This window comes from Mixophyes fleayi, chromosome 6 (assembly GCF_038048845.1).
Source record: "Mixophyes fleayi isolate aMixFle1 chromosome 6, aMixFle1.hap1, whole genome shotgun sequence".
In the NCBI taxonomy this organism is placed as follows: domain Eukaryota; kingdom Metazoa; phylum Chordata; class Amphibia; order Anura; family Limnodynastidae; genus Mixophyes; species Mixophyes fleayi.
This window is the reverse complement of record NC_134407.1, coordinates 214,794,869-214,820,188: the sequence shown is the minus strand read 5'-3', so window position 1 is coordinate 214,820,188 and position 25,320 is coordinate 214,794,869. Positions and strand designations below refer to the sequence as shown.

Here is a 25,320-nt window from a genome sequence, read left to right as displayed (position 1 = left end):
TCATTGTTTTTAGGTCTTTTAGAGATGTTGCTATGGTATACTGAAGTAAAATTACAAGCATTTGATCAGTATGAAAGGCTTTTATTTACAATTACATAAAGTTTATGCAAAGAGTCAATATTTGCAGTGTTGACCCTTCTTTTTGAAGACCTCTGCAATTCGCCCTGACATGCTGTCAATCAACTTCTGGGCCACATACTGACTGATGGCCGCCCATTCTTGCCTAATCAATGCTTGGAGTTTGTCAGAATTTGTGGGGTTTTGTTTGTCCACCCGCCTCTTGAGGATTTACCACAAGTTCTCATTGGGATTAAGGTCTGGGGAGTTTCCTGGCTATGGGCCCAAAATTTCTATGTTGTGATCCCCGAGCCATTTAGTTATCACTTTGCCTTATGGCAAGGTGATCCATCATGCTGGAAAAGGCATTGTTCGTAACCAAACTGTTCTTGGATAGTTCGGAGAAGTTGCTCTAGGAGGTTGTTTTGGTACCATTCTTTATTCATGGCTGTGTTCTTAGGCAAAATTGTGAGTGAGCCCACTCCCTTGGCTGGTCTCAGTATGCTTTACTGTTGGCACGACACAGGACTGATGGTAGCGCTCACCTTTCCTTCTCCAGACAATTTTTTTCCAGATGCCCCAAACAATCTGAAAGGGGATTCATCAGAGCAAATGACTTTACCCCAGTCTTCAGCAGTCCAGTGCCTGTACCTTTTGCAGAATATCAGTCTGTCCCTGATGTTTTTCCTGGAGAGAAGTGGCTTCTTTGCTGGCCTTCTTGACACCAGGCCATCCTCCAAAAGTCTTCACCTCACTGTGTGTTCACATGCACTTACACCTGCTTGCTGCCATTCCTGAGCAAGCTCTGCTTTGGTGGTGGCCCGATCCTGCACCTGAATCAACTTTCAGAGATGGTCCTGGTGCTTGCTGGACGTTCTTGGGCGCCCTTAAGAAGCCTTCATCACAACTATTGAACCTCTCTCCTTGAAGTTCTTGATTATCCGATAAATGGTTGATTTAGGTGCAATCTTACTAGCAGCAATATCCTTGCCTTTGAAGCCCTTTTTGTGCAAAGCAGTGATGACTGCACATGTTTCCTTGCAGGTAACCATGGTTAACAGAGGAAGAACAATGATTTCAAGCACCACCTTCCTTTTAAAGCTTCCAGTCTGTTATTTTAACTCAATCAGCATGATAGAGTGATCTCCAGCCTTGTCCTCATCAACACTCTCACCTGTGTTAATGAGAAAATCACTGACCTGATGTCAGCTGGTCCTTTTGTTTTTGGGCTAAGGTTTATTGTCATGGCAAAGAGGGACTTTGAAATATATTGCGATTCATCTGATCACTGTTCATGACATTCTAAAGTATATGCAAATTGCCATCATATAAAAAACTTGAAAAAAAATAATATTTGTGTCATTCTCAAAACTTTTGCCCATGACTGTCCAGTCTCCTATCCCTACATCTATATCTATAGTATATACAGTCTCCTATCCCTACATCTATATAGTATATACAGTCTCCTATCCCTACAGCTATATCTATAGTATATAAAGTCTCCTATCCCTACAGCTATATCTATAGTATATACAGTCTCCTATCCCTACATCTATATCTATAGTATATACAGCCTCCTATCCCTACATCTATATAGTATATACAGTCTCCCATCCCTTCATCTATATCTTTTGTATACACAATCTCCTGCCCATATGTCTATATCTATAGTATATACAGTCTCCTATCCCTACATCTATATCTATAGTATATACAGTCTCCACTGTCACATATACAGATACATACTGTGGCTTTTCCACAGCTCAGCGTTATAGAAGTTCTCTCCTCAGTAATCTTAATCTGCATATCCTTATTATCAATTTAATAATACTTTTACATGTACAGATTCTAAGGGCATGTGAAATAAATACCATTAATAGATGCCTCTTTACACTACCGAGGAAGGCAGCCATGTTTGATCCATTAGACCACCCACCCCTTAGTTATTTTGTAATGTTATACCCTAATCAGGATAATTATGGAAATAAAATGTTGATGTTACTATGATCTATCCTTATATCTGAATGGACTTAGTAAAATGATTTCCAGCCATGACTGTGAGCAATCAATGGGTTAATGTAGTTTGATGTAGGAAGCGGACATGCTTCAGGGGTCTGTTTTCTGTCACCTCACTTTAATTGTTGCCTAGTTGAGTCCCAAGGACCAAAAAAAGCTTGGCTAAAAATCCTATGGCCATTAAGTACCCTATTTTGGTCCTTCCAAGCTCAGCATATAATTTGTTTGGAAAAAGAATGTGTCAAAAAATGTTTTCCATAATTCATGTTTGAGAGAGCTCTATATCAGTCTGTAACTTCTGAAAATAACCATGTAATTTGTCAATGACATATACAAGCTCCATAAGGATTCTACAGGGACAGCGTATCTTCTGAAGGAATCAATATAACATAATCATGTATCATATGTGTGAAAAATCATAACATACTAGCTATGTTCCAGAAGAGTTATGTTATATTTTTAGAACCCATTCCTAAAACCTTTCTAAGACAAAATGTGAATACTCAGTTGTAAAACAGATTAGCATACCAGTACACCTAATTCTGTGTTTGTATATATCTATGCATGGATGTAATTTGTATGTATCTATGCATGGGTATGTGTTTGCATGATATGTATGTTTCATATTTAAATATGATATATGTGTACTGTCTGATGTTTATTATATTTATTCCTAGACAGTTGAGCTACGAGAAACCATTGGGTCTTTATTCAAAGGCACATGAGTGTGGTGCCCACTGTGTATAAATTAGTGAGGATGGACAAGGACAGGAGTCACATGACTGAGAGGATATTAAAACCTCACCCTGGAGATCATCTACCTGCTGACTGGAGAGGTGAGGGATTTAGAGAATATCACTGTGACAATACTCTTATCTCTATTAATAAACCAGGGATTTCACTGGCAAAGGATTCTGGGAATGTCATGTTGAATGTCAACAGTTTTATGTCTATTAATAAAATGGGAACCTGATTGGAGAGGTGAAGGATTCTGGGAGAGAACCAGAGATTTCAAGAGTGCCCCTGTCACCCCAGCTTTGGAATAGTAACTAGGACATATTTCTAAACTATATTGCATATCAGATTTTCACATTGATATTCTAAGTAAAGTTTACCTTAATAAAAGCTATTTTTGTTTTTTCCTGATTTAATTATGTCTTTATTTATTCACAATATATCCCATGTGCACAGTTCTGTGTCCAAACTATACACAAAGTTTTGTAGTGACCACTGAATGTTTCTCTCTTCAGTCTTTATTTAAAGTTTATTCTTCCCATGATCCTCTCCTCTCTGGCTCACAGGACGGCATCTCTTCTCTCCTTGGTACTTTCTGCTCAGTTAAAAGTATCCTTCCCACAATCTTTGCAAACGTTTACCTATTTTATTATGCTCACAGTAGGTTGATTTTTCTGTCACCGGTACATTCATGAGACATTGGGTGTTTACAGCTTTACATTTTGTTTTTGTTTTAGTTGTTTTTTTTAAAGATGTAATTAAGATTTACATCTGGCAAATGGATTTCAATTTTTTAAACAAGCAAAATCGACAAGGAGTGCTTCATTTTTACAAATGATTTGCCTATCCTACCTGTTTCCTATATGCACTATCTAGTAGATGGTATATAGCATTCACTGTTATAAGTCTTCTCTCTACGACTGACCCACACTGCTTAGTCATATCACTGTTTGCACTACTCTATCCACATCAGATCATAAATCAGTGTGTGTGGGTGTAGACAGAGGATACAGAATGGCGATGCCATTGACGGTTGGAGGATCTGCAAGAGAGGCAAGAGCTACATACACTAAACTTTCTTGTATATAGGAAGCAATTACAAATAGAATTGGAGTTCTTGTATTTTGCACAATTAACCGTAAAAATAAAAACTCCAGATAGGTGGATTTTTTTATTTACTTTTTTAATGCCGTCTTCCTCAATAAACAGGATTACACTGTAATGAAGAAGATATCCAGTGAGCATGTGACACCCAGTATTCATCCAGTTGTGTCAGCAGGACTGAGCAGGACCCAGAGCCCCATCATGGAACCTCCACCTCACTCACTGATACATGAGAGAAACAATGATCAGAGGATTCTAGAACTCACCAACAAGATCATTCAGCTGCTGACTGGAGAGGTGACTGCTGGGAATGGGACATTATACAGTAACACCAGGGGATGTGTCTGGGTGATGACTGTATCATTGTGTGTGTCAGGTTCCTATAAGGTGTCAGGATATCACTGTCTATTTCTCCATGGAGGAATGGGAGTATTTAGAGGGACACAAGGGTCTATACAAGGACGTGATGATGGAGAATCACCGGCCCCTCACGTCACTGGGTAAGAGGACACTTCAATTTATTTTACAAAAGAGAGGAGTTTTGGTGACTACCTAGATACTCATCATCTGATAATCACATATTAAAAATGTATTCAGTCACTGCGTGTTTCCTACAGATGGATCCAGTAACAGAAATACCCCAGAGATATGTCCCTGTCCTCTATATTCACAGGATTGTACGGAGGAAAATCACAATATTCCACAGGATTATCAGGTAGTTGGGATTTAGGGTCCGACCAAAGTGACTTTTCACCTTTTGATCTATGGAGAAGCTGTGTAAGTGTAATACACTGATAGTCTTCTGTTTAATCACAATTAATGAAATCAGACCTCAATAAAGTGTTATTTTATTGTTTTTGGGTTTATTTAGTGTGAAGAGCTGACTGATGGTAAAGTAGAAGATATAGAGGGAGAAGAAGAGACGTACGTGAGGGGTGATCAGCAGTGTAAGGAGGAGGAAATACCTACAGATATGAGCACAGGTGAGTAATACACACTAAATACAGAAGTCACATAATCTCCTTGTTCAGTCACCACAACAATCTCTTATTCTACACCCTCCTCTGTCTGTACAAACTAATGAGGAAAAAATATCTGCCCAGTGGGGTAGTCAGGAGCCATCAGCCCCTATTAGACTCCTGCTCTCCTCACATCGTATCATTGTGCTACTAGCCAAGAGATCTGACCAGTCTCCTCACCACACTGACTGGTGATGCTCAAACATCAGTACAGGGACGTCACCATAGTGATTCAATCACTGAACATTAGGGTGAGACCCCATTATCTCAGTCATTATCTCAATGTACAAAACACAGCTATCCCAAAGGTTAAACATTTCTAAAAAAAAAAGTAATCTATAAAGGAAATATCTACACGGATCATCTTCACCATTTATTTATATAGCGCCGCTAATTCCGCAGCGCTGTACAGAGAACTCATTCACATCAGTCTAATTTCCCTAACAAGCACACACACAGACTAGGGTCAATTTGATAGCAGCCAATTACCTACCAGTATGTTTTTGGAGTGTGGGAGGAAACCGGAGCAAACACGGGGAGAACATACAAACTTCACAAAGATAAGGCCATGATGTGTGAAATAATATATTATTAAAAGTGGGGAGGGGATAAAATATAATTATCCTGTCTGGTGGAAAAACAATTTATGTCTGTAAATTAGTAGCATGGCAGTGTCTGGTGGATGGACAATGTTACTGGCTAATGAGGCTTCCGGCTATGCTGCGGGATGGGCCATGTATATGCTTGGGAAACGTTACTAGCCAAGAGTCTTTTGCCTGGTGTTCTCCAATGTGGCTGTGCAATCTGCATGTAACTGTGGCTGGGTCTATGTAATGCGGTCATGTGATACTTTAAGCCAATGTTCAAGTAACAATTTATATTTGCTGTATGTACTAAACATCTTGAATCATTCATAGTATAAAAATGTTGGGGCATTATAATCTGCTTCACAATGTACGTTTCTATACATACATTTATTTTATTTCCAGCAGATGGACACAAAAGCAGGAATACGACGGAGGGACATCACCTTTTATACCCAGATGTTGAAAGAGATAAAAACATCACACAAGATTCTCCAGAAGAAAACCCCATTGCCCTAAATATACATTCAGTATTTGACATTGCAGATATATCATCTGACCCTTCTAATCATAAGATATGTTATCTGGATAACTCGGATATTGTTACAACTAGTACAGCTCAAACAGGTGATATATTATTTCCCTGTTTGGCATGTGGTAAATGTTTTAAACACCAGTCAGTCCTTGTTAGACATAAGAGATCTCACACAGGTGAGAAACTATTTCCATGTTCTGACTGTGGGAAATGTTTTACACAGCAGTCAAACCTTATTAAACATCAGAAAATTCACACAGGTGAAAAGCCATTTCCATGTTCTGAGTGTGGAAAATGTTTTATGCAGAAAGCATATCTTGTTGAACATCAGAGAATTCACACAGGTGAAAAGCCATTTATATGTTCTGAGTGTGGAAAAAGTTTTACACAGAAATCAACTCTAGTTAAACATCACAAAACTCACACAGGTGAGAAACCATTTCCATGTTCTGAGTGTGGGAAATGTTTTACACAAAAATCAAACCTTTTTGTACATCAGAGAACTCACACAGGTGAAAAGCCATTTTCATGCTCTGAATGTGGGAAATGTTTTACAGATAAATCGGGTCTTATTGAACATCATAGAATTCACACTGGTGAAAAGCCATTTTCATGTTCTGAATGTGGGAAATGTTTTACAGATAAATCAGGTCTTGTTGAACATCAGAGAACTCACACAGCTGTGAAGCCATTTTCATGTTCTGAGTGTGGAAAATGTTTTACACAAAAATCAAATCTTGTTACACATAAGAAAATTCACACAAGAGAAAAGCAATACTCTAAATATTGTAAAAGCAGTTGATTGAATTAATGTTCATTGTAAAATAAGTATAAATACATGTACAGAGTGTATAGTCAAATGTATGTTGACATCACTGAGTTTTGGTGGGCAATTCAAAGCTCCAGTCACAGTATGTTTACATGTTATAATGTAATATCCAACCACAGTTATAGGTGGAGTGTATGTCATCAGTGTAAGACTGGAACAAATTGCTCATGTTTGGAACCTGTTGCAGTTTTCTTATCTCCCATCTCAGACAGAGAGGCACCAGGGAGGAGAGTGGGCTGCCCCCCCCCTCTCCCTGGCAGCTCCTGGACAGGGGGGAAGTACACTTCCCCTACCACTAGCTTCAATGTAAAAATATGTTATTATGGTGGATTTCTTTCTGCTAAGCTAGTGTCCAAAATTGTATTTAAAGAGCCCTGTTTTACCCTGAAATGTATTATACCATCTGTACTTTCTGGATATCACTAGTACCCCAAACTAGTGTAACTGCCCTTTTCATGACTTCCTCAGCTAAAAACCATCACTGCTTAAGGAACCCACTTTGACGCCTACTTAACTGCTGTAATTCCTGTGACCTACAAATTAAACCCAATCTAATCCGTTATCTGGCTGTTCTGAGGTTGGGACCCAGCATCTAGTACCAATGCTCTGCTCACTACCATGCAGCTCTGGCCAGTGTGGTAGGCCAGGGGGAACCATTCACAGCAACCCTGATCTAAAGACAAGAGGTCAGGGGTACCAGCAAGGGGGTACACTAGCAACGAGAGTTATCCAGAAGGACGTGGTTCTAGGTGCCGCTAAGGAGCCTAGTGGTGGCAACAGCAAAAGCCCCTCCTACTGCAGATAATGGGTGCATTTGGGAGAAAGGGACGGTGACAAGGCAAGCCCAGACGGTGCCCAGCAGCACAACAAGCAGGGTGGCATAGGAGGTTCATCCTTTCACACCCTTCTTTTAAAAACAGCTGTCAGTACATACCGCATAAGCAAAAACAAGATACAAGCGCACAGGACACTTTACCAATAGGATATAAATACTGTAATACGCTTAAGCATAAGCACATACCTAGATGCAAGAAGAATATTTTGCATAAACCTACTCATCTCTAACAAAACACAATTCATAAAAAGATCTATGTACAATATTGCTGATAAACTCCATGTTCTATTCAGATTGTTATTCAACTAAACACAATTCCACCCTCCTATATCTCCAATATAACCTAACTGGCCTGCAGGATATTCAGACCTGTTTTCTTTTTCCTGGAATTTCAGCTTTTTCCATCCTTGCTTGGATAATACACCAAGTATTATAGGAAGGCAACTTACAATTGCACAATCAATAGAACCATGTAAGAATGATAGCATTCATTTTCCTTTTATTAAGAATCAAGTTGGAGACTATCATTGATTTTGTGGCTCTTTATGAGTCTCAGTTTGTGCTGCTTCTTCACATTATTGACGTGTCTTTTAAAGCCATGTTTTTCCTAAACGAGTGCAGTGGACTATGACCTGCAAACTCAGCTCTTTAAGTAATTTAGAACTTAGACAGGGGCGGGCTGGGCAGGGGGGCGCATGCCTCCCCGGGCCAGACAGAAAAGTCCTATTTTAGGCCGGTGCATGAACCGGCCCAAGTCTATATTATCTGGTGGCTGGCCTCTACTCCGGGACGAGCCACCTTTGACTGTTGGCCGTGGCCCCTCCCTCCCCTCTCTATGGCTCATCACATGGGACGCGCACCATGTGACAGGTGCCGTCCCATGTGTGAACTGCCGGTGGAATAAGGTAAGTGTGGGTGGTGTGTGTGTGTGTTCAGTATATAACTATAGAGTTTGTGTGTGGGCAGTACATATATATTGTGGGCAGTATATATATATTGTGTGCGTGTGTGGGCAGTATATATATATATATATATATATATATATAGTGTGTGTGTGTGTGGGGGGGCAGTATATAAATATAATGTGTGTGTGGAGGCAGTATGTTAATATATGTGAGGGAAGGGGGGGGGTCTTAATATAGTGTGGGAGGTAGGCTATTTAATGGTGGAGTGCAGGTGGGGGCTAATTATTTAATGAATGCTATTTTATTTGTGGGGTGATGGTGGGGCAATTTAATTTAATATTGGGTCCTGTTAATTTATGGTGAGGTGGTTTGGGACTATTAATTGAATATGGGACTGATTTTGGGGAGGAGGGCTATTTATTAATTGTGAAATTATGAATTATTTAATGTTGGTGATAGTTGTGGGAAATGGTTATATTAAACGTAAATGCGATTTAATTTATTGCTGGGGCTGTTTGGAGGGAGGGAAAAATGATTATTTATTAAATGGGAATACTATTAAGTTAATGTTGGGGCTGGTTGGAGGGAAATAGATCTATTTAGAAAATGTGAATATTAGTATTTTAATGTTGGGGGTGGAGGGAGGCCTAATTCTAAAACTTGTGTGCTACTGATTTAACACGGGCTAGTTTTCTAAATCTCATGTACCCATTTTTTTTTAAATAGGGCCCTCAACATTTTAGGATTTAGACAACCAGCAAATGAGCTAAAGACACCACAAGTGGTGAAAGTGACAAGAACAGGTAGGAGAGTGCAGGACAGTCTGCCAACTGTCCTGAATCTGGAGGGACAGTCCCGAATTTGGGTGACCAGTCTTGCTTAGTCAGGATTTGGACAGTTGGGAGGTATGTCCCACTTCACACTGTACTGCTCTTGAAGGCAGTGCAGTGTGTACACAGTATTGCACAAAGTAGTGCACACAGTATTGCCTGTGTATTGTATACAATTTGTCCAAAATGATAACCATTTTACATCATTGGGGCCCCTGTCTAAAGTGTCCAGGCCCCCCAGAGCATTAATCCAGCTCTGGGCAAGGGTGTCAGATTGACACCTAGTGCTTTTCCTAGTGCCACCCCTCATATTATTTGTTTTAGGTTAGTCCTAAAACAAACAATAACACTATTAGTATATATGGTGAAGGAAAAACAATCCCTTTGCTTCAAAAATCTGATGACGCTGAGCCGCTAATTTTTGGCCGGTGTTGAGTGCTTGCCCCCCCGGGCTAAAGTTACAGACCACAAGACCCATTACTATACATTGTATTATACCTGACATTAGTTTAGATAATCCTGACAAGCCATGAGAAGGGATCCCATGTTGTTTGTCGAAGTCAGCAAATTGGATAAAGTCATTTCAATTCATATAGAGCAAACTTGGTTGTCTTTGTCTGAAAAGATGCGTTGAGCACGCTACGGAGTGGAAGGGCGTATCCAGCCGCAACACGTGGCAATAACATTTTTTTCACTTTTATATACATTCGCACAAACACACATTTGTAATTAGTACACATTAATTGTAGTTGCAACACATAGTTATATCAAAATATAGTAGTATTTATGTTTAATAATATAAGTTATATGCATGTTAGTAAAACATGGTACAGGTTAAAGAAAATGTGTCATGTCTGGTATCATTTTAATCCCCTATTCATTAGCAGTTGTCCGGTTCCTTCGCCGAAGAGATCACACATTGCATACTCTAGTTAGCGATGTTAGGGAATAAATGTTAAAGTAATACTGACTAATAAATGCTAATAGACTAGTTGAGACTGGAATCTTGGCAGGAAAGTTGGAGCACATCCCCTGAAGAGATGACCCCCACCTTTGGATATTTTGGTTTGAACTAGCCTATGATCTGCAACACCCTGGACCTTCCTGAAACCTGGACCAATAGAAGCAAGCCACACCATCTGCATTGTTTTACTGTATTTCTGTTTGCATATAAGCTGGAGCTTTTCATCTAGTGTTCAGTCATCTTTGACCACAGACTTCAGACCTGAATGACTGTTCACTGGATCCAGAGCGCCTGCGATAAGTAACGGCTGTACTTATTAATATTTCGCCTGAATTATTCTGCTACTTTTGGATAATAAATCTTTGTGCGTTGGAAACACAAATCGAGATTCGACAATCATTATTGGATAGCGACAGAACGTGCATAACATGTTTTACCAAGTTCCCTTGCTTCTTCCTGTAGTTCACTCATTTTTGATAAATGTCCTTCAACCACGTCATGTTGGTCAGAAATAAAAGTATTGCAGTATTAGCATATTAATTTACATACTCCTGCTTTCTGTTACGTAGATTCTTCTGCCAAATTATATTGTATTAATATTGCGAGGATAACAGCGCCGAGGAAACAAGTCCCATTATCCCCAGTGGGTAACTTAAGAGTAAGCCCTTTTTCCATACACAAATTACAACCCCTGCGGCAACACAAATGAGACCCCACAACTTATGGCTTGGATTGCTTTGTACCATTTCAAACATTCCATTTTGTAGGAAGAGTTACACTCAGGTTCTAGACAGGTCATAGTAACATTAAATATGGTCATTCTTTATATTACTTCTTAATAAAATTAATGATACATTAGTATTGTTACAATCAGCAATTTCAACAATCATATTACTTAATATGAAATTAAATGATCCAATCTCTGGCTCCTAAACACTGACACTGTGGGTGGTATGTGGGGTTAAACTGGACACAGGTTCTGTTATTTGTATCCCACTGCTCTGCTATTTTAGACCAGGGGGTAAATGTATCATACTATGGATTCTTCAACTCGCGGAAGTGCGGCGAGATGACAGCTAAAATTTAAAGCGGCGCTGCCTTGTAAAGGGAAACTTGCTTTTACAAGGCAGCGCCGCTTTAAATTTTAGCTGCCATCTCACCGAACTCCCGCGAGTTGAAGACACCGGAGTATGATACATTTACCCCCAGGTAACTGGTTCTGCACATAAAGGTGTCTTTCCTTTTGCAGGGGGAAAATGTGAACTCATCCAACAACTAGGTTTATTGGATACCTGGGCAGTGATTGTGTGTGCACGCAAACCCCCCCCCCCCTTCCCAACACGTCTCTTTTCCCAACTTGTCGTTTTATTTACTTTAAAAGAGTCACAGCAAACATGCAATATGCATCCACATAAGGTTGATTCCTCTGGCAAAGATGGTCTAAGCTGCCAAACATGCCCAAAGTTCATTATCTAATTATCTGAGTTAACAAATGCATTGCTTTTCTTCACAGCTGGGAACTTTTGGTACCCCCAGAGCTACCTGGTGCTGATTGTTTAATGCAACTCAAGGCTGGGCTTTATTGTGCCCCTCTAAATTGCTATTACTTGCAGTTGTTGTCGTGAAAAGATTGGGGGAAGTGTCTGTAACAATGTCTGCTTTATCCTGTAGAGGAGGGTGGAAAAATTACCTTCTTGTAATGAGGTATGTATCCATGTTGATTTCTTTCCCAAATTGTCTGAGTTTTACGATGTCAGGAGATCCTGGTAAGGACCTTCCCAACGATCAGACAGTCTTACTCGTCTCACAAACACCTTTATCGTCACACGGTCACCTGTATTTAAATAATGATATTTGTCAATATCAGGTGGATGAGTAGAAAGCAGTGTATCATGAATTTGTCGTATTTGTCTGCTCATTGGAGCCAAATACTTAAGAGTCAAGTCATTTCCTGAAGGTAAGTCTGGTAAAGGACCGTTTGCAACTTCAGGGATTTTCCCAGATTTTCATAAGGGGAATTATGCAAGGGTCCTCTGGGAGTAACCCTTATGCTATTGTGGAAGTCAGGTAATTCAATGAAGTAAACTAAATTGATTAATATTGCTTTACCGTGCAATTTCGATTAGTACGCCACAAGGACAGATGGACATCCTAGGCATGAGGAACTTTATTAGAATATTCTGTATTGATATAACATATTATATTGTACCTTGTATCCTTCCAGATAATGTATTACATATGTGGGTGAAGGGCATACAAAAGGATTTCCGTAGAAAAAAAAGTGGTTTCTAGAATTATGACTTTTTATGGTAACCTAACTTATATCCACAGACAGTGTGACATACTAAGGGGGACATACATTACAGAGAATGAAAGGTACTACTGAGATCCTGCAATAAAACTTAAGGGTGTGAGTGTTGGGTATACTCTCAAAGGGTGGCCTGTGGAAGTCAAATAATTGGATAAAGTAAACTAAATTTATTAATATTGTTTTACCGTGTGTTGGCGATTAATACGTCACGTGTAATCACGCAATTGCACAGATTAATAACACACATTTACATTCGCACTTACACTTGTAAAAAGTACACATTTATTAAGATTCCAAATCCACATTTATTTATTAGTAAAATATATTAGAGGTTATTATACATAGATAAAACTATAGTAAAGCTATTTATGGTTCAAGTCCTCTAAAAGGTCTCATATTAAAGCTTATTTCACCATTATTAACCCGGTTTCGACAGAGTAGCGTTCGCATCTAGCGTTTGCAAGTTATGAGCAATATGAGATTAATACTCAAAAGTACTTTGTTTATGGGTCAGTTTGAACTGGTTATTCAGCGGGAAGACACGTAGGCAACTGTTGGAGTATTTTGCCTCCCACTCCACCCTTGGAAAGGATCAAATGAACATATGACCAGCAGATATCTGGAACATTGTTAACCCTGAACCAATGAAGAACTCTCTGGGTGTTATCTGTATGTATTCGTGACATCATCACTGTTTTTGTTAACTGAAACTGCATATAAGCTTGTATCGGGTTCACATTGAGCCTATATTAGTATATATGTATTCAGGCGATGTGATATTACCATTTGGAGTATATAACTATATTTAATGTTTTTATGTCTGTAATCCAATAAATCTAGAAAAAATAAATTCTTTTGGCGCAGAATTATGGTAGTGAACGTGGGGACCAATGCACGGGGTCTGCGTCCCCGTAATCACAAAATAGAATATCAAAAAAGTTAAAATCTTGTGAAGATTCTTACAGCTGTAATAGTCTTGACATCTCCAGACACTTAAGACGGCATAAATGATTAATCACAAGAAGACATAGGAGCCAATGTTACACGTTTCGTTGCCAGCGGGCAACTTCATCAGAGATATCATATCTCAGTTTATCGGTATTGTGTTTACATTGTATGTTGAGTAGTGATATCACATTTTAAATTTACATATCTGTTTTAATAAAAAATATATATTGATTACAATATCCACATTGCATGATCAGTTTTTCTGGTGGACTGAGGATCCATTGTAACTGTTTTGATAATCCAATAAATCAGTTTTTACCATTTCATGAACTCATTCATGTTATTGGCTATTGGTTCCAGCACTGTTTCCTTCTTTGCTTATATGAAACTGCATATAAGCTCCCTGGGCCAGTGTCTTCTTCCTCTCTTCCTGACAACAGACAACATGACTATATCTGAACATGGGCCCAGGGGAAACGCTGGCTTAATGTAATGTATTCGGTTTATACTTTCCTGTTTATTGTTATACCTTTTATGTGTCATCATGGCTTACTGTAAATCCTGCTATCTTTTGCTATTAAATCTCTTTGTGCAATGGACCCACAATAATCGCATTGGACAATGTTTATTGGTAGCGACAAAAGAAACATTACACTATGTAACACAAGGGCCAATGCTTCTGGAAAGGTAAGACCAGTTTCCGTCATAATTTTAGTCAATTTAACCTGGTTATATGTTTTAACCTTTCCACTCACTTGTGGATGGTATATGGTGTATAACTGTTGTTTTATGCCCATCAGATCACACATCAGTTGAAACACTTTACCTGTGAACTGTGTACCTTGGTCTGAGGATATCACTTGTGCTAACCTGTATCTGCACACACACATTCCTGAACTATCTTCGTTGCAGTTATGTTTGCTGTGGCTACTGGCAAATCTTCCACCAACCAGAAACTAAATCTACACAAACCAAAACATATTGCAATCTTCTTTTCAGAGTTGAATAAAGTAAATCTGGATTACCTGGTCACTCTGTAGCTGGGAGGTTTGCTGGTACTGTAGGAACAGTGCATTCAGTATTTGTCTGTAAACAGGTAAAAAGAGCTAGCACAGAATTATGTGGCTAGTGTAGAAAATCATGGGGGATACCAGTAAGCACGAATCAGTTTGGCCATTTGATAAGTGTGTTAAACCATGGCTAAGTTGTGCCAAAGCAGGGTACAAATGTGTAGGTGCAACAGGCTTACCATCCTTACTGCACCACAAACCTGTGTGGTCTTTTTCACATCTTCCGTACTGGACACATTTTTTTGCATAGTAATTAACAAGCAGAACATCAAGTCCATCACCCTCCATCAGGAACTAGGACACCACACATCTGAGAGAGAACACGCCTGTATGACAGAAACTACTTGTAAGGTCCCATCTAGTACCCACACCCACTATCATCACCAGTTCTTAGCCTACTTAGAATGATTGCTGCTGAGGTTGTGATACAAGGCAATTCCTCCATTTAATGAAGCAATGACAAATATTAAAACCCACCATGTCCTGGTACACGAGGCCCAGCATACAATACATTAAGTTTACCAATGTGGGACGATTATATCAAGATCAGGCCAGCGTTACTTATCCCTTTTGCTGCTTTCCCTTAGACTCACATGAGCTGGTTCAGGATCATGGACAAGGCTGTCACTAATACTCACAATGAATATGCCGCTATACTTTAGCTTAACATCACACAATGCTGGACCAAGTGAAACGCCATAAATCAGTTCTCAAGCAGTTCTTCCAAAAGACTTATTCCCTTGCCTCATGAGATCAGTAAATAGGAGGGTCAAATATTCTGGCAGAATGCTGCCCTGGTCCACAGCGCTTCCAAGAGTCATACCAAATGTCCCAAGTATGTACCTTTATGGGTCCTATATTCATTACCCTACTGGGCCTGACCAACCTCCCACCTACTCCATGAATCTGAACATTCAATTACCAGCCTGGTACAGATGTTTCTGGTGCTGGCAGCCTGGGCAATCATTGCTCCAGCAACTGTGCCCAGAGTAGGGGCCCATTTCCTGAGCCTAGTGAACTAGTCACCACTATGTACCTGGAGGGAGCGGCTCAGAGTTAGGAGGGACCTTCTACATGATGAGCCAGAGGTTATGGCCTTAAACGTGGAGGTAATGGCCAGCTTCAATAAGCTGACCCATAAGAACATGCAATGCTTCAATACTTTTCTACTAATGAACTGTGAGTAATAGGCATATACATCTGCAATGTGATTATGTGTTAGTGCAGCACAGTGGCTTAGTGGTTAGCACTTCTGCCTCACAGCACTGGGGTAATGCGTTAGATTCCCGAACATGGCCTTATCTAGGTGGAGTTTGTAAGTTCTCCCTGTGTTTGCGTGGGTTTTCTCCGGGTGCTCCGATTTCCTCCCACATTCCAAAAACATACTAGTAGTTTAACTGGCTTTCAAATTGACACGTGTGTGTGTGTGTGTGTGTGTGTGTGTGTATGTTAGGGAATTATGACTGTAACCTCCAATGGGGCAGGGACTGATGTGAGTGAGTTCTCTGTACAGCGCTGTGGAATTAGTGGCACCACTAATTCCGGCAGTGATGCTCACATCCGTTGATGATGAATGTATATAGCTGGGTGAGGTTATCCAGAGTACCAAGTTTCTAACTAATGCAGACACTCTGAGAACAATTCAAACTGAAGCTCCTCTATACCATTCTTTGTCATCATAAGACAAATAGAATTTTCAAGTGGTTTACTGCAACCCTAAAGCATTTGTGGCAGATGTATATTGACTTAAGAGGGAGAATGTTAGGTTTTGTAGAGTTCAAATGGTGAATTTCAGTAGCGGAGGAAATGCACAGTGAGCAAGATGTTTCCTCCATATAGGAGAGTGGAATATCACCAGTGGACAAGAGCCAGCAGGGTAGTGATCCAAAAGACAAAGAGGTTAAGAGCCAGAGTCAAGGTGAAAGATCAAAGGAGCACAGGTTCAGAGAAGATGGCCTACAGAGACAAAACTGGCTATGTTTGGTCCTCATTAAGCAGATTATACAGTACTGAAACAAGCATAATGTTCTAGCAACTAATTACTAGCAGCACATAATTAAACCAATTCACAGATGAAAACAAAAATGTGCTGGTTGCTTACTGAGTCTGTGGCTCACTGTGTAACCAGAGCTTGTGGTTTGAGTTCTGCAGCTTCACAATCTAATACAAATTGTATTTGCAACCCTCTAATGTGCTTATTTTCAGTGCAGTGACTTATTCATGAACTCTCAGAGGGAGTGTTAACATAAGCTACAACTAAATTAACTACAAGACCAGAATGTATGCAGGGGCACTCAGGAAGACCAGAATTTATACAGGGGCACTCAAGAAGACCAGAATGTATACAGGTGCACTCAGGAAGACCAGAATGTATACAGGGACACTCAGGAAGACCAGAATGTATACGGGGGCACTCAGGTCTACCAATATTTTTTGTCCTGTTAATTTATGGTGAGGTGGTTTGGGACTATTAATTGAATATGGGACTGATTTTGGGGAGGAGGGCTATTTATTAATTGTGAAATTATGAATTATTTAATGCCGGTGATAGTTGTGGGAAATGGTTATATTAAACGTAAATGCGATTTAATTTATTGCTGGGGCTGTTTGGAGGGAGGGAAAAATGATTATATATTAAATGGGAATACTATTAAGTTAATGTTGGGGCTGGTTGGAGGGAAATAGATCTATTAAGCAAATGTGAATATTAGTATTTTAATGTTGGGGGTGGAGGGAGGCCTAATTCTAAAACTAGTGTGCTACTGATTTAACACTGGGGCTAGTTTTCTAAATCTCATGTACCCATTTTTTTTAAAATAGGGCCCTCAACATTCTAGGATTTAGACAACCAGCAAATGAGCTAAAGACACCACAAGTGGTGAAAGTGACAAGAACAGCTAGGAGAGTGCAGGACAGTCTGCCAATGTCCTGAATCTGGAGGGACAGTCCCGAATTTGGGTGACCAGTCTTGCTTAGTCAGGATTTGGACAGTTGGGAGGTATGTCCCACTTCACACTGTACTGCTATTGAAGGCAGTGCAGTGTGTACACAGTATTGCACAAAGTAGTGCACACAGTATTGCCTGTGTATTGTATACAATTTGTCCAAAATGATAACCATTTTACATCATTGGGGCCCCTGTCTAAAGTGTCCAGGCCCCCCAGAGCATTAATCCAGCTCTGGGCAAGGGTGTCAGATTGACACCTAGTGCTTTTCCTAGTGCCACCCCTCATATTATTTGTTTTAGGTTAGTCCTAAAACAAATAATAACACTATTAGTATATATGGTGAAGGAAAAACAATCCCTTTGCTTCAAAAAATCTGATGACGCTGGGCCGCTAATTTTTGGCCGGTGTTGAGTGCTTGCCCCCCCGGGCTAAAGTTACAGACCACAAGACCCATTACTATACATTGTATTATACCTGACATTAGTTTAGATAATCCTGACAAGCCATGAGAAGGGATCCCATGTTGTTTGTCGAAGTCAGCAAATTGGATAAAGTCATTTCAATTTATATCGAGCAAACTTGGTTGTCTTTGTCTGAAAAGATGCGTTGAGCACGCTACGGAGTGGAAGGGCGTATCCAGCCGCAACACGTGGCAACAACATTTTTTACACTTTTATATACATTCGCACAAACACACACATTTGTAATTAGTACACATTAATTGTAGTTGCAACACATAGTTATTTATATCAAAATATAGTAGTATTTATGTTTAATATTATAAGTTATATGCATGTTAGTAAAACATGGTACAGGTTAAAGGAAATGTGTCATGTCTGGTATCATTTTAATCCCCTATTCATCAGCAGTTGTCCGGTTCCTTCGCCGAAGATATCACACATTGCATACTCTAGTTAGTGATGTTAGGGAATAAATGTTAAAGTAATACTGACTATAAAATGCTAATAGACTAGTTGAGACTGGATTCTTGGCGGGAAAGTTGGAGCACATCCCCTGGAGAGATGACCCCCACCTTTGGATATTTTGGTTTGAACTAGCCTATGATCTGCAACACCCTGGACCTTCCTGAAACCTGGACCAATAGAAGCAAGCTACACCATCTGCATTGTTTTACTGTATTTCTGTTTGCATATAAGCCGGAGCTTTTCATCTAGTGTTCAGTCATCTTTGACCACAGACTTCAGACCTGAATGACTGTTCACTGGATCCAGAGCGCCTGCGATAAGTAACGGCTGTACTTATTATATTTCGCCTGAATTATTCTGCTACTTTTGGATAATAAATCTTTGTGCGTTGGAAACACAAATCGAGATTCGACAATCATTATTGGATAGCGACAGAATGTGCATAACATGTTTTACCAAGTTCCCTTGCTTCTTCCTGTAGTTCACTCATTTTTGATAAATGTCCTTCAACCACGTCATGTTGGTCAGAAATAAAAGTATTGCAGTATTAGCATATTAATTTACATACTCCTGCTTTCTGTTATGTAGATTCTTCTGCCAAATTATATTGTATTAATATTGCGAGGATAACAGCGCTGAGGAAACAAGTCCCATTATCCCCAGTGGGTAACTTAAGAGTAAGCCCTTTTTCCATACACAAATTACACCCCCTGCGGCAACACAAATGAGACCCCACAACTTATGGCTTGGCTTTGTACCATTTCAAACATTCCATTTTGTAGGAAGAGTTACACTCAGGTTCTAGACAGGTCATAGTAACATTAAATATGGTCATTCTTTATATTACTTAATAAAATTAATGATACATTAGTATTGTTACAATCAGCAATTTCAACAATCATATTACTTAATATGAAATTAAATGATCTAATCTCTGGCTCCTAAACACTGACACTGTGGGTGGTATGTGGGGTTAAACTGGACACAGGTTCTGTTATTTGTATCCCACTGCTCTGCTATTTTAGTCCAGGGGTTAAATGTATCATACTATGGATTCTTCAACTCGCGGGAGTTCGGCGAGGTGACAGCTAAAATTTAAAGCGGCGCTGCCTTGTAAAGGGAAACTTGCTTTTACAAGGCAGCGCCGTTTTAAATTTTAGCTGTCGTCTCGCCGAACTCCCGCGAGTTGAAGATACCTGAGTATGATACATTTACCCCCAGGTAACTGGTACTGCACATAAAGGTGTCTTTCCTTTTGCAGGGGGAAAATGTGAACTCATCCAATAACTAGGTTTATTGGATACCTGGGCAGTGATTGTGTGTGCACGCACAGAGTAGCGATCGCATCTAGCTTTCGCAAGTTATGAGCAATATGAGATTAATACTCAAAAGTACTTTGTTTATGGGTCAGTTTGAACTGGTTATTCAGCGGGAAGACACGTAGGCAACTGTTGGAGTATTTTGCCTCCCACTCCACCCTTGGAAAGGATCAAATGAATATATGACCAGCAGATATCTGGAACATTGTTAACCCTGAACCAATGAAGAACTCTCTGGGTGTTATCTGTATGTATTCGTGACATCATCACTGTTTTTGTTAACTGAAACTGCATATAAGCTTGTATCGGGTTCACATTGAGCCTATATTAGTATATATGTATTCAGGCGATGTGATATTACCATTTGGAGTATATAACTATATTTAATGTTTTTATGTCTGTAATCCAATAAATCTAGAAAAAATAAATTCTTTTGGCGCAGAATTATGGTAGTGAACGTGGGGACCAATGCACGGGGTCTGCGTCCCCGTAATCACAAAATAGAATATCAAAAAAGTTAAAATCTTGTGAAGATTCTTACAGCTGTAATAGTCTTGACATCTCCAGACACTTAAGACGGCATAAATGATTAATCACAAGAAGACATAGGAGCCAATGTTACACGTTTCGTTGCCAGCGGGCAACTTCATCAGAGATATCATATCTCAGTTTATCGGTATTGTGTTTACATTGTATGTTGAGTAGTGATATCACATTTTAAATTTACATATCTGTTTTAATAAAAAATATATATTGATTACAATATCCACATTGCATGATCAGTTTTTCTGGTGGACTGAGGATCCATTGTAACTGTTTTGATAATCCAATAAATCAGTTTTTACCATTTCATGAACTCATTCATGTTATTGGCTATTGGTTCCAGCACTGTTTCCTTCTTTGCTTATATGAAACTGCATATAAGCTCCCTGGGCCAGTGTCTTCTTCCTCTCTTCCTGACAACAGACAACATGACTATATCTGAACATGGGCCCAGGGGAAACGCTGGCTTAATGTAATGTATTCGGTTTATACTTTCCTGTTTATTGTTATACCTTTTATGTGTCATCATGGCTTACTGTAAATCCTGCTATCTTTTGCTATTAAATCTCTTTGTGCGTTGGACCCACAATAATCGCATTGGACAATGTTTATTGGTAGCGACAAAAGAAACATTACACTATGTAACACAAGGGCCAATGCTTCTGGAAAGGTAAGACCAGTTTCCGTCATAATTTTAGTCAATTTAACCTGGTTATATGTTTTAACCTTTCCACTCACTTGTGGATGGTATATGGTGTATAACTGTTGTTTTATGCCCATCAGATCACACATCAGTTGAAACACTTTACCTGTGAACTGTGTACCTTGGTCTGAGGATATCACTTGTGCTAACCTGTATCTGCACACACACATTCCTGAACTATCTTCGTTGCAGTTATGTTTGCTGTGGCTACTGGCAAATCTTCCACCAACCAGAAACTAAATCTACACAAACCAAAACATATTGCAATCTTCTTTTCAGAGTTGAATAAAGTAAATCTGGATTACCTGGTCACTCTGTAGCTGGGAGGTTTGCTGGTACTGTAGGAACAGTGCATTCAGTATTTGTCTGTAAACAGGTAAAAAGAGCTAGCACAGAATTATGTGGCTAGTGTAGAAAATCATGGGGGATACCAGTAAGCACGAATCAGTTTGGCCATTTGATAAGTGTGTTAAACCATGGCTAAGTTGTGCCAAAGCAGGGTACAAATGTGTAGGTGCAACAGCTTACCATCCTTACTGCACCACAAACCTGTGTGGTCTTTTTCACATCTTCCGTACTGGACACATTTTTTTGCATAGTAATTAACAAGCAGAACATCAAGTCCATCACCCTCCATCAGGAACTAGGACACCACACATCTGAGAGAGAACACGCCTGTATGACAGAAACTACTCGTAAGGTCCCATCTAGTATCCACACCCACTATCATCACCAGTTCTTAGCCTACTTAGAATGATTGCTGCTGAGGTTGTGATACAAGGCAATTCCTCCATTTAATGAAGCAATGACAAATATTAAAACCCACCATGTCCTGGTACACGAGGCCCAGCATACAATACATTAAGTCTACCAATGTAGGACGATTATATCAAGATCAGGCCAGCATTACTTATCCCTTTTGCTGCTTTCCCTTAGACTCACAGGAGCTGGTTCAGGATCATGGACAAGGCTGTCACTAATACTCACAATGAATATGCCGCTATACTTTAGCTTAACATCACACAATGCTGGACCAAGTGAAACGCCATAAATCAGTTCTCAAGCAGTTCTTCCAAAAGACTTATTCCCTTACCTCATGAGATCAGTAAATAGGAGGGTCAAATATTCTGGCAGAATGCTGCCCTGGTCCACAGCGCTTCCAGGTGTCATACCAAATGTCCCAAGTATGTACCTTTATGGGTTCTATATTCATTACCCTACTGGGCCTGACCAACCTCCCACCTACTCCATGAATCTGAACATTCAATTACCAGACTGGTACAGATGTTTCTGGTGCTGGCAGCCTGGGCAATCATTGCTCCAGCAACTGTGCCCAGAGTAGGGGCCCATTTCCTGAGCCTAGTGAACTAGTCACCACTATGTACCTGGAGGGAGCGGCTCAGAGTTAGGAGGGACCTTCTACATGATGAGCCAGAGGTTATGGCCTTAAACGTGGAGGTAATGGCCAGCTTCAATAAGCTGACCCATAAGAACATGCAATGCTTCAATACTTTTCTGCTAATGAACTGTGAGTAACAGGCATATACATCTGCAATGTGATTATGTGTTAGTGCAGCACAGTGGCTTAGTGGTTAGCACTTCTGCCTCACAGCACTGGGGTAATGCGTTAGATTCCCGAACATGGCCTTATCTAGGTGGAGTTTGTAAGTTCTCCCTGTGTTTGCGTGGGTTTTCTCCGGGTGCACCGATTTCCTCCCACATTCCAAAAACATACTAGTAGTTTAACTGGCTTTCAAATTGACACGTGTGTGTGTGTGTGTGTGTGTGTGTATGTTAGGGAATTATGACTGTAACCTCCAATGGGGCAGGGACTGATGTGAGTGAGTTCTCTGTACAGCGCTGTGGAATTAGTGGCACCACTAATTCCGGCAGTGATGCTCACATCCGTTGATGATGAATGTATATAGCTGGGTGAGGTTATCCAGAGTACCAAGTTTCTAACTAATGCAGACACTCGGAGAACAATTCAAACTGAAGCTTCTCTATACCATTCTTTGTCATCATAAGACAAATAGAATTTTCAAATGGTTTACTGCAACCCTAAAGCATTTGTGGCAGATGTATGTTGACTTAAGAGGGAGAATGTTAGGTTTTGTAGAGTTCAAATGGTGAATTTCAGTAGCGGAGGAAATGCACAGTGAGCAAGATGTTTCCTCCATATAGGAGAGTGGAATATCACCAGTGGACAAGAGCCAGCAGGGTAGTGATCCAAAAGACAAAGAGGTTAAGAGCCAGAGTCAAGGTGAAAGATCAAAGGAGCACAGGTTCAGAGAAGATGGCCTACAGAGACAAAACTGGCTATGTTTGGTCCTCATTAAGCAGATTATACAGTACTGAAACAAGCATAATGTTCTAGCAACTAATTACTAGCAGCACATAATTAAACCAATTCACAGATGAAAACAAAAATGTGCTGGTTGCTTACTGAGTCTGTGGCTCACTGTGTAACCAGAGCTTGTGGTTTGAGTTCTGCAGCTTCACAATCTAATACAAATTGTATTTGCAACCCTCTAATGTGCTTATTTTCAGTGCAGTGACTTATTCATGAACTCTCAGAGGGAGTGTTAACATAAGCTACAACTAAATTAACTACAAGACCAGAATGTATGCAGGGGCACTCAGGAAGACCAGAATGTATACAGGAGCACTTAGGAAGACCAGAATGTATACAGGGGCACTCAGGAAGACCAGAATGTATACAGGAGCACTTAGGAAGACCAGAATGTATACAGGAGCACTCAGGAAGACCAGGATGTATACAGGGTAACTCAGGAAGACCAGAATGTATACAGGGGCACTCAGGAAGACCAGAATGTATACAGGGGCACTTGGGAAGACCAGAATGTATACAGGGGCACTCAGGAAGACCAGAATGTATACAGGGTAACTCAGGAAGACCAGAATGTATACAGGGGCACTCAGGAAGACCAGAATGTATACAGGAGCACTTAGGAAGACCAGGATGTATACAGGAGCACTCAGGAAGACCAGGATGTATACAGGGTAACTCAGGAAGACCAGAATGTATACAGGGGCACTCAGGTCTACCAATATTTTTTTTATATATATAAAATACATTCCTTTATGATTACATTTACAATCTTACGGACCTCTCAAATACAACTACATATTCAATTAAAAAAATCATAAGAATATAAAGAGGTGATGGAAGGTAATATAAATGTGAGAAAAATATTAAAACACTAATCTCTGTTCTTCTTTTATACCCATTGGTCGATTTGGGGAACTTTACAATAAAGATAAATATCTCAAATGGTCTAATACAGTTAATACAAATACTTTTGCAGTTTGCGGCACCCTTAGAGTCTCCATAATTTTTTCAAGGCACCCCTCCAAAATAATTACTGAGAAGTCCTGTTTTAGAAGTAGTTGGGTCAAAAAAATGTAATAAGTATTTAGGTCAGGACAGAAATACTTATTTAGTTGTATGCAAAAATGCCCCTCTGCATCCAGACACTCTGCCCCCTCTGCATCCAGACACTCTGCCCCCTCTGCATCCAAACACTCTGCCCCCGCTCACGCTGCCTCCTCTGCCCTCTCTCACTCTGTCCCCTCTGCCACGCTGCCCCCTCTGCCCTCTCACGTTGCCCCTTCTCTTGCTGTCCACCTCCTCTGCCTTCTGCCACGCTGCCCCCCTCCTCTGCCACTCTGTCCCCCTCCTCTGCCTTCTGCCACGCTGTCCCCCTCCTCTGCCCTCTGCCACGCTGTCCCCCTCCTCTGCCCTGTCACGCTGCCCTCTGCCACAGGGGTGCCGCGGGCCAGCCAGAGAAAAAACAAACAAAACAAAAACTTACAAATCTGCGCGGCACCATCCTTCTCTCTCACGCAGCTTGTCAGCTTACAAATCCACGCGGCGCTGGGCGCCAGCATACTCCTCTCTCACGCAGCTTGTCAAGTTGTGTGAGAGAGGAGCATGCTGGGTCCCGGCGCTGCGCTGCTGGCCCGTGGCACTCCTGTGACAGCGCCGCGGCACCCCTGGGAGCCGCGGTGCACTCTTTGGGAACCGCTGGTCTTATATAACAGAAAATAGAAAGAGTCTATGTAATCAGTTATCTTTGCCTTAGTACATAAAAATTTATTCCACAAAAATTCTGTGT

The 25,320-nt window shown here is 40.3% G+C and overlaps 3 protein-coding genes across 7 annotated transcripts in view; all 3 read left to right on the top strand.

Moving 5' to 3' along the window:
• Positions 1–25,320, top strand: part of LOC142159778 (uncharacterized) — a 627,000-nt gene that overhangs the window by 12,984 nt on the left and 588,696 nt on the right. The window contains exon 1 of one of the 5 annotated variants that reach the window (XM_075214475.1): positions 4,824–4,895. The exons of the other annotated variants lie outside the window; for them this stretch is intronic. Coding sequence (XP_075070576.1) covers positions 4,886–4,895 — 10 coding nt within the window. The 5' untranslated portion in view covers positions 4,824–4,885. Of the gene's footprint in view, positions 1–4,823; positions 4,896–25,320 lie in introns of those variants that run through there. 5 annotated transcript variants of the gene reach the window in all.
• The window catches only part of LOC142159899 (uncharacterized), a 335,145-nt gene continuing 314,646 nt past the window's right edge, over positions 4,822–25,320 (top strand). The window contains exon 1 of the mRNA XM_075214758.1: positions 4,822–4,895. Coding sequence (XP_075070859.1) covers positions 4,886–4,895 — 10 coding nt within the window. The 5' untranslated portion in view covers positions 4,822–4,885. The remainder of the gene's footprint in view (positions 4,896–25,320) is intronic.
• LOC142160625 (uncharacterized) lies at positions 5,884–6,990 on the top strand. Its single transcript, XM_075215487.1, has one exon. It carries the CDS (start codon positions 5,884–5,886, stop codon positions 6,850–6,852), a length of 969 nt encoding a protein of 322 aa, XP_075071588.1. The 3' UTR covers positions 6,853–6,990.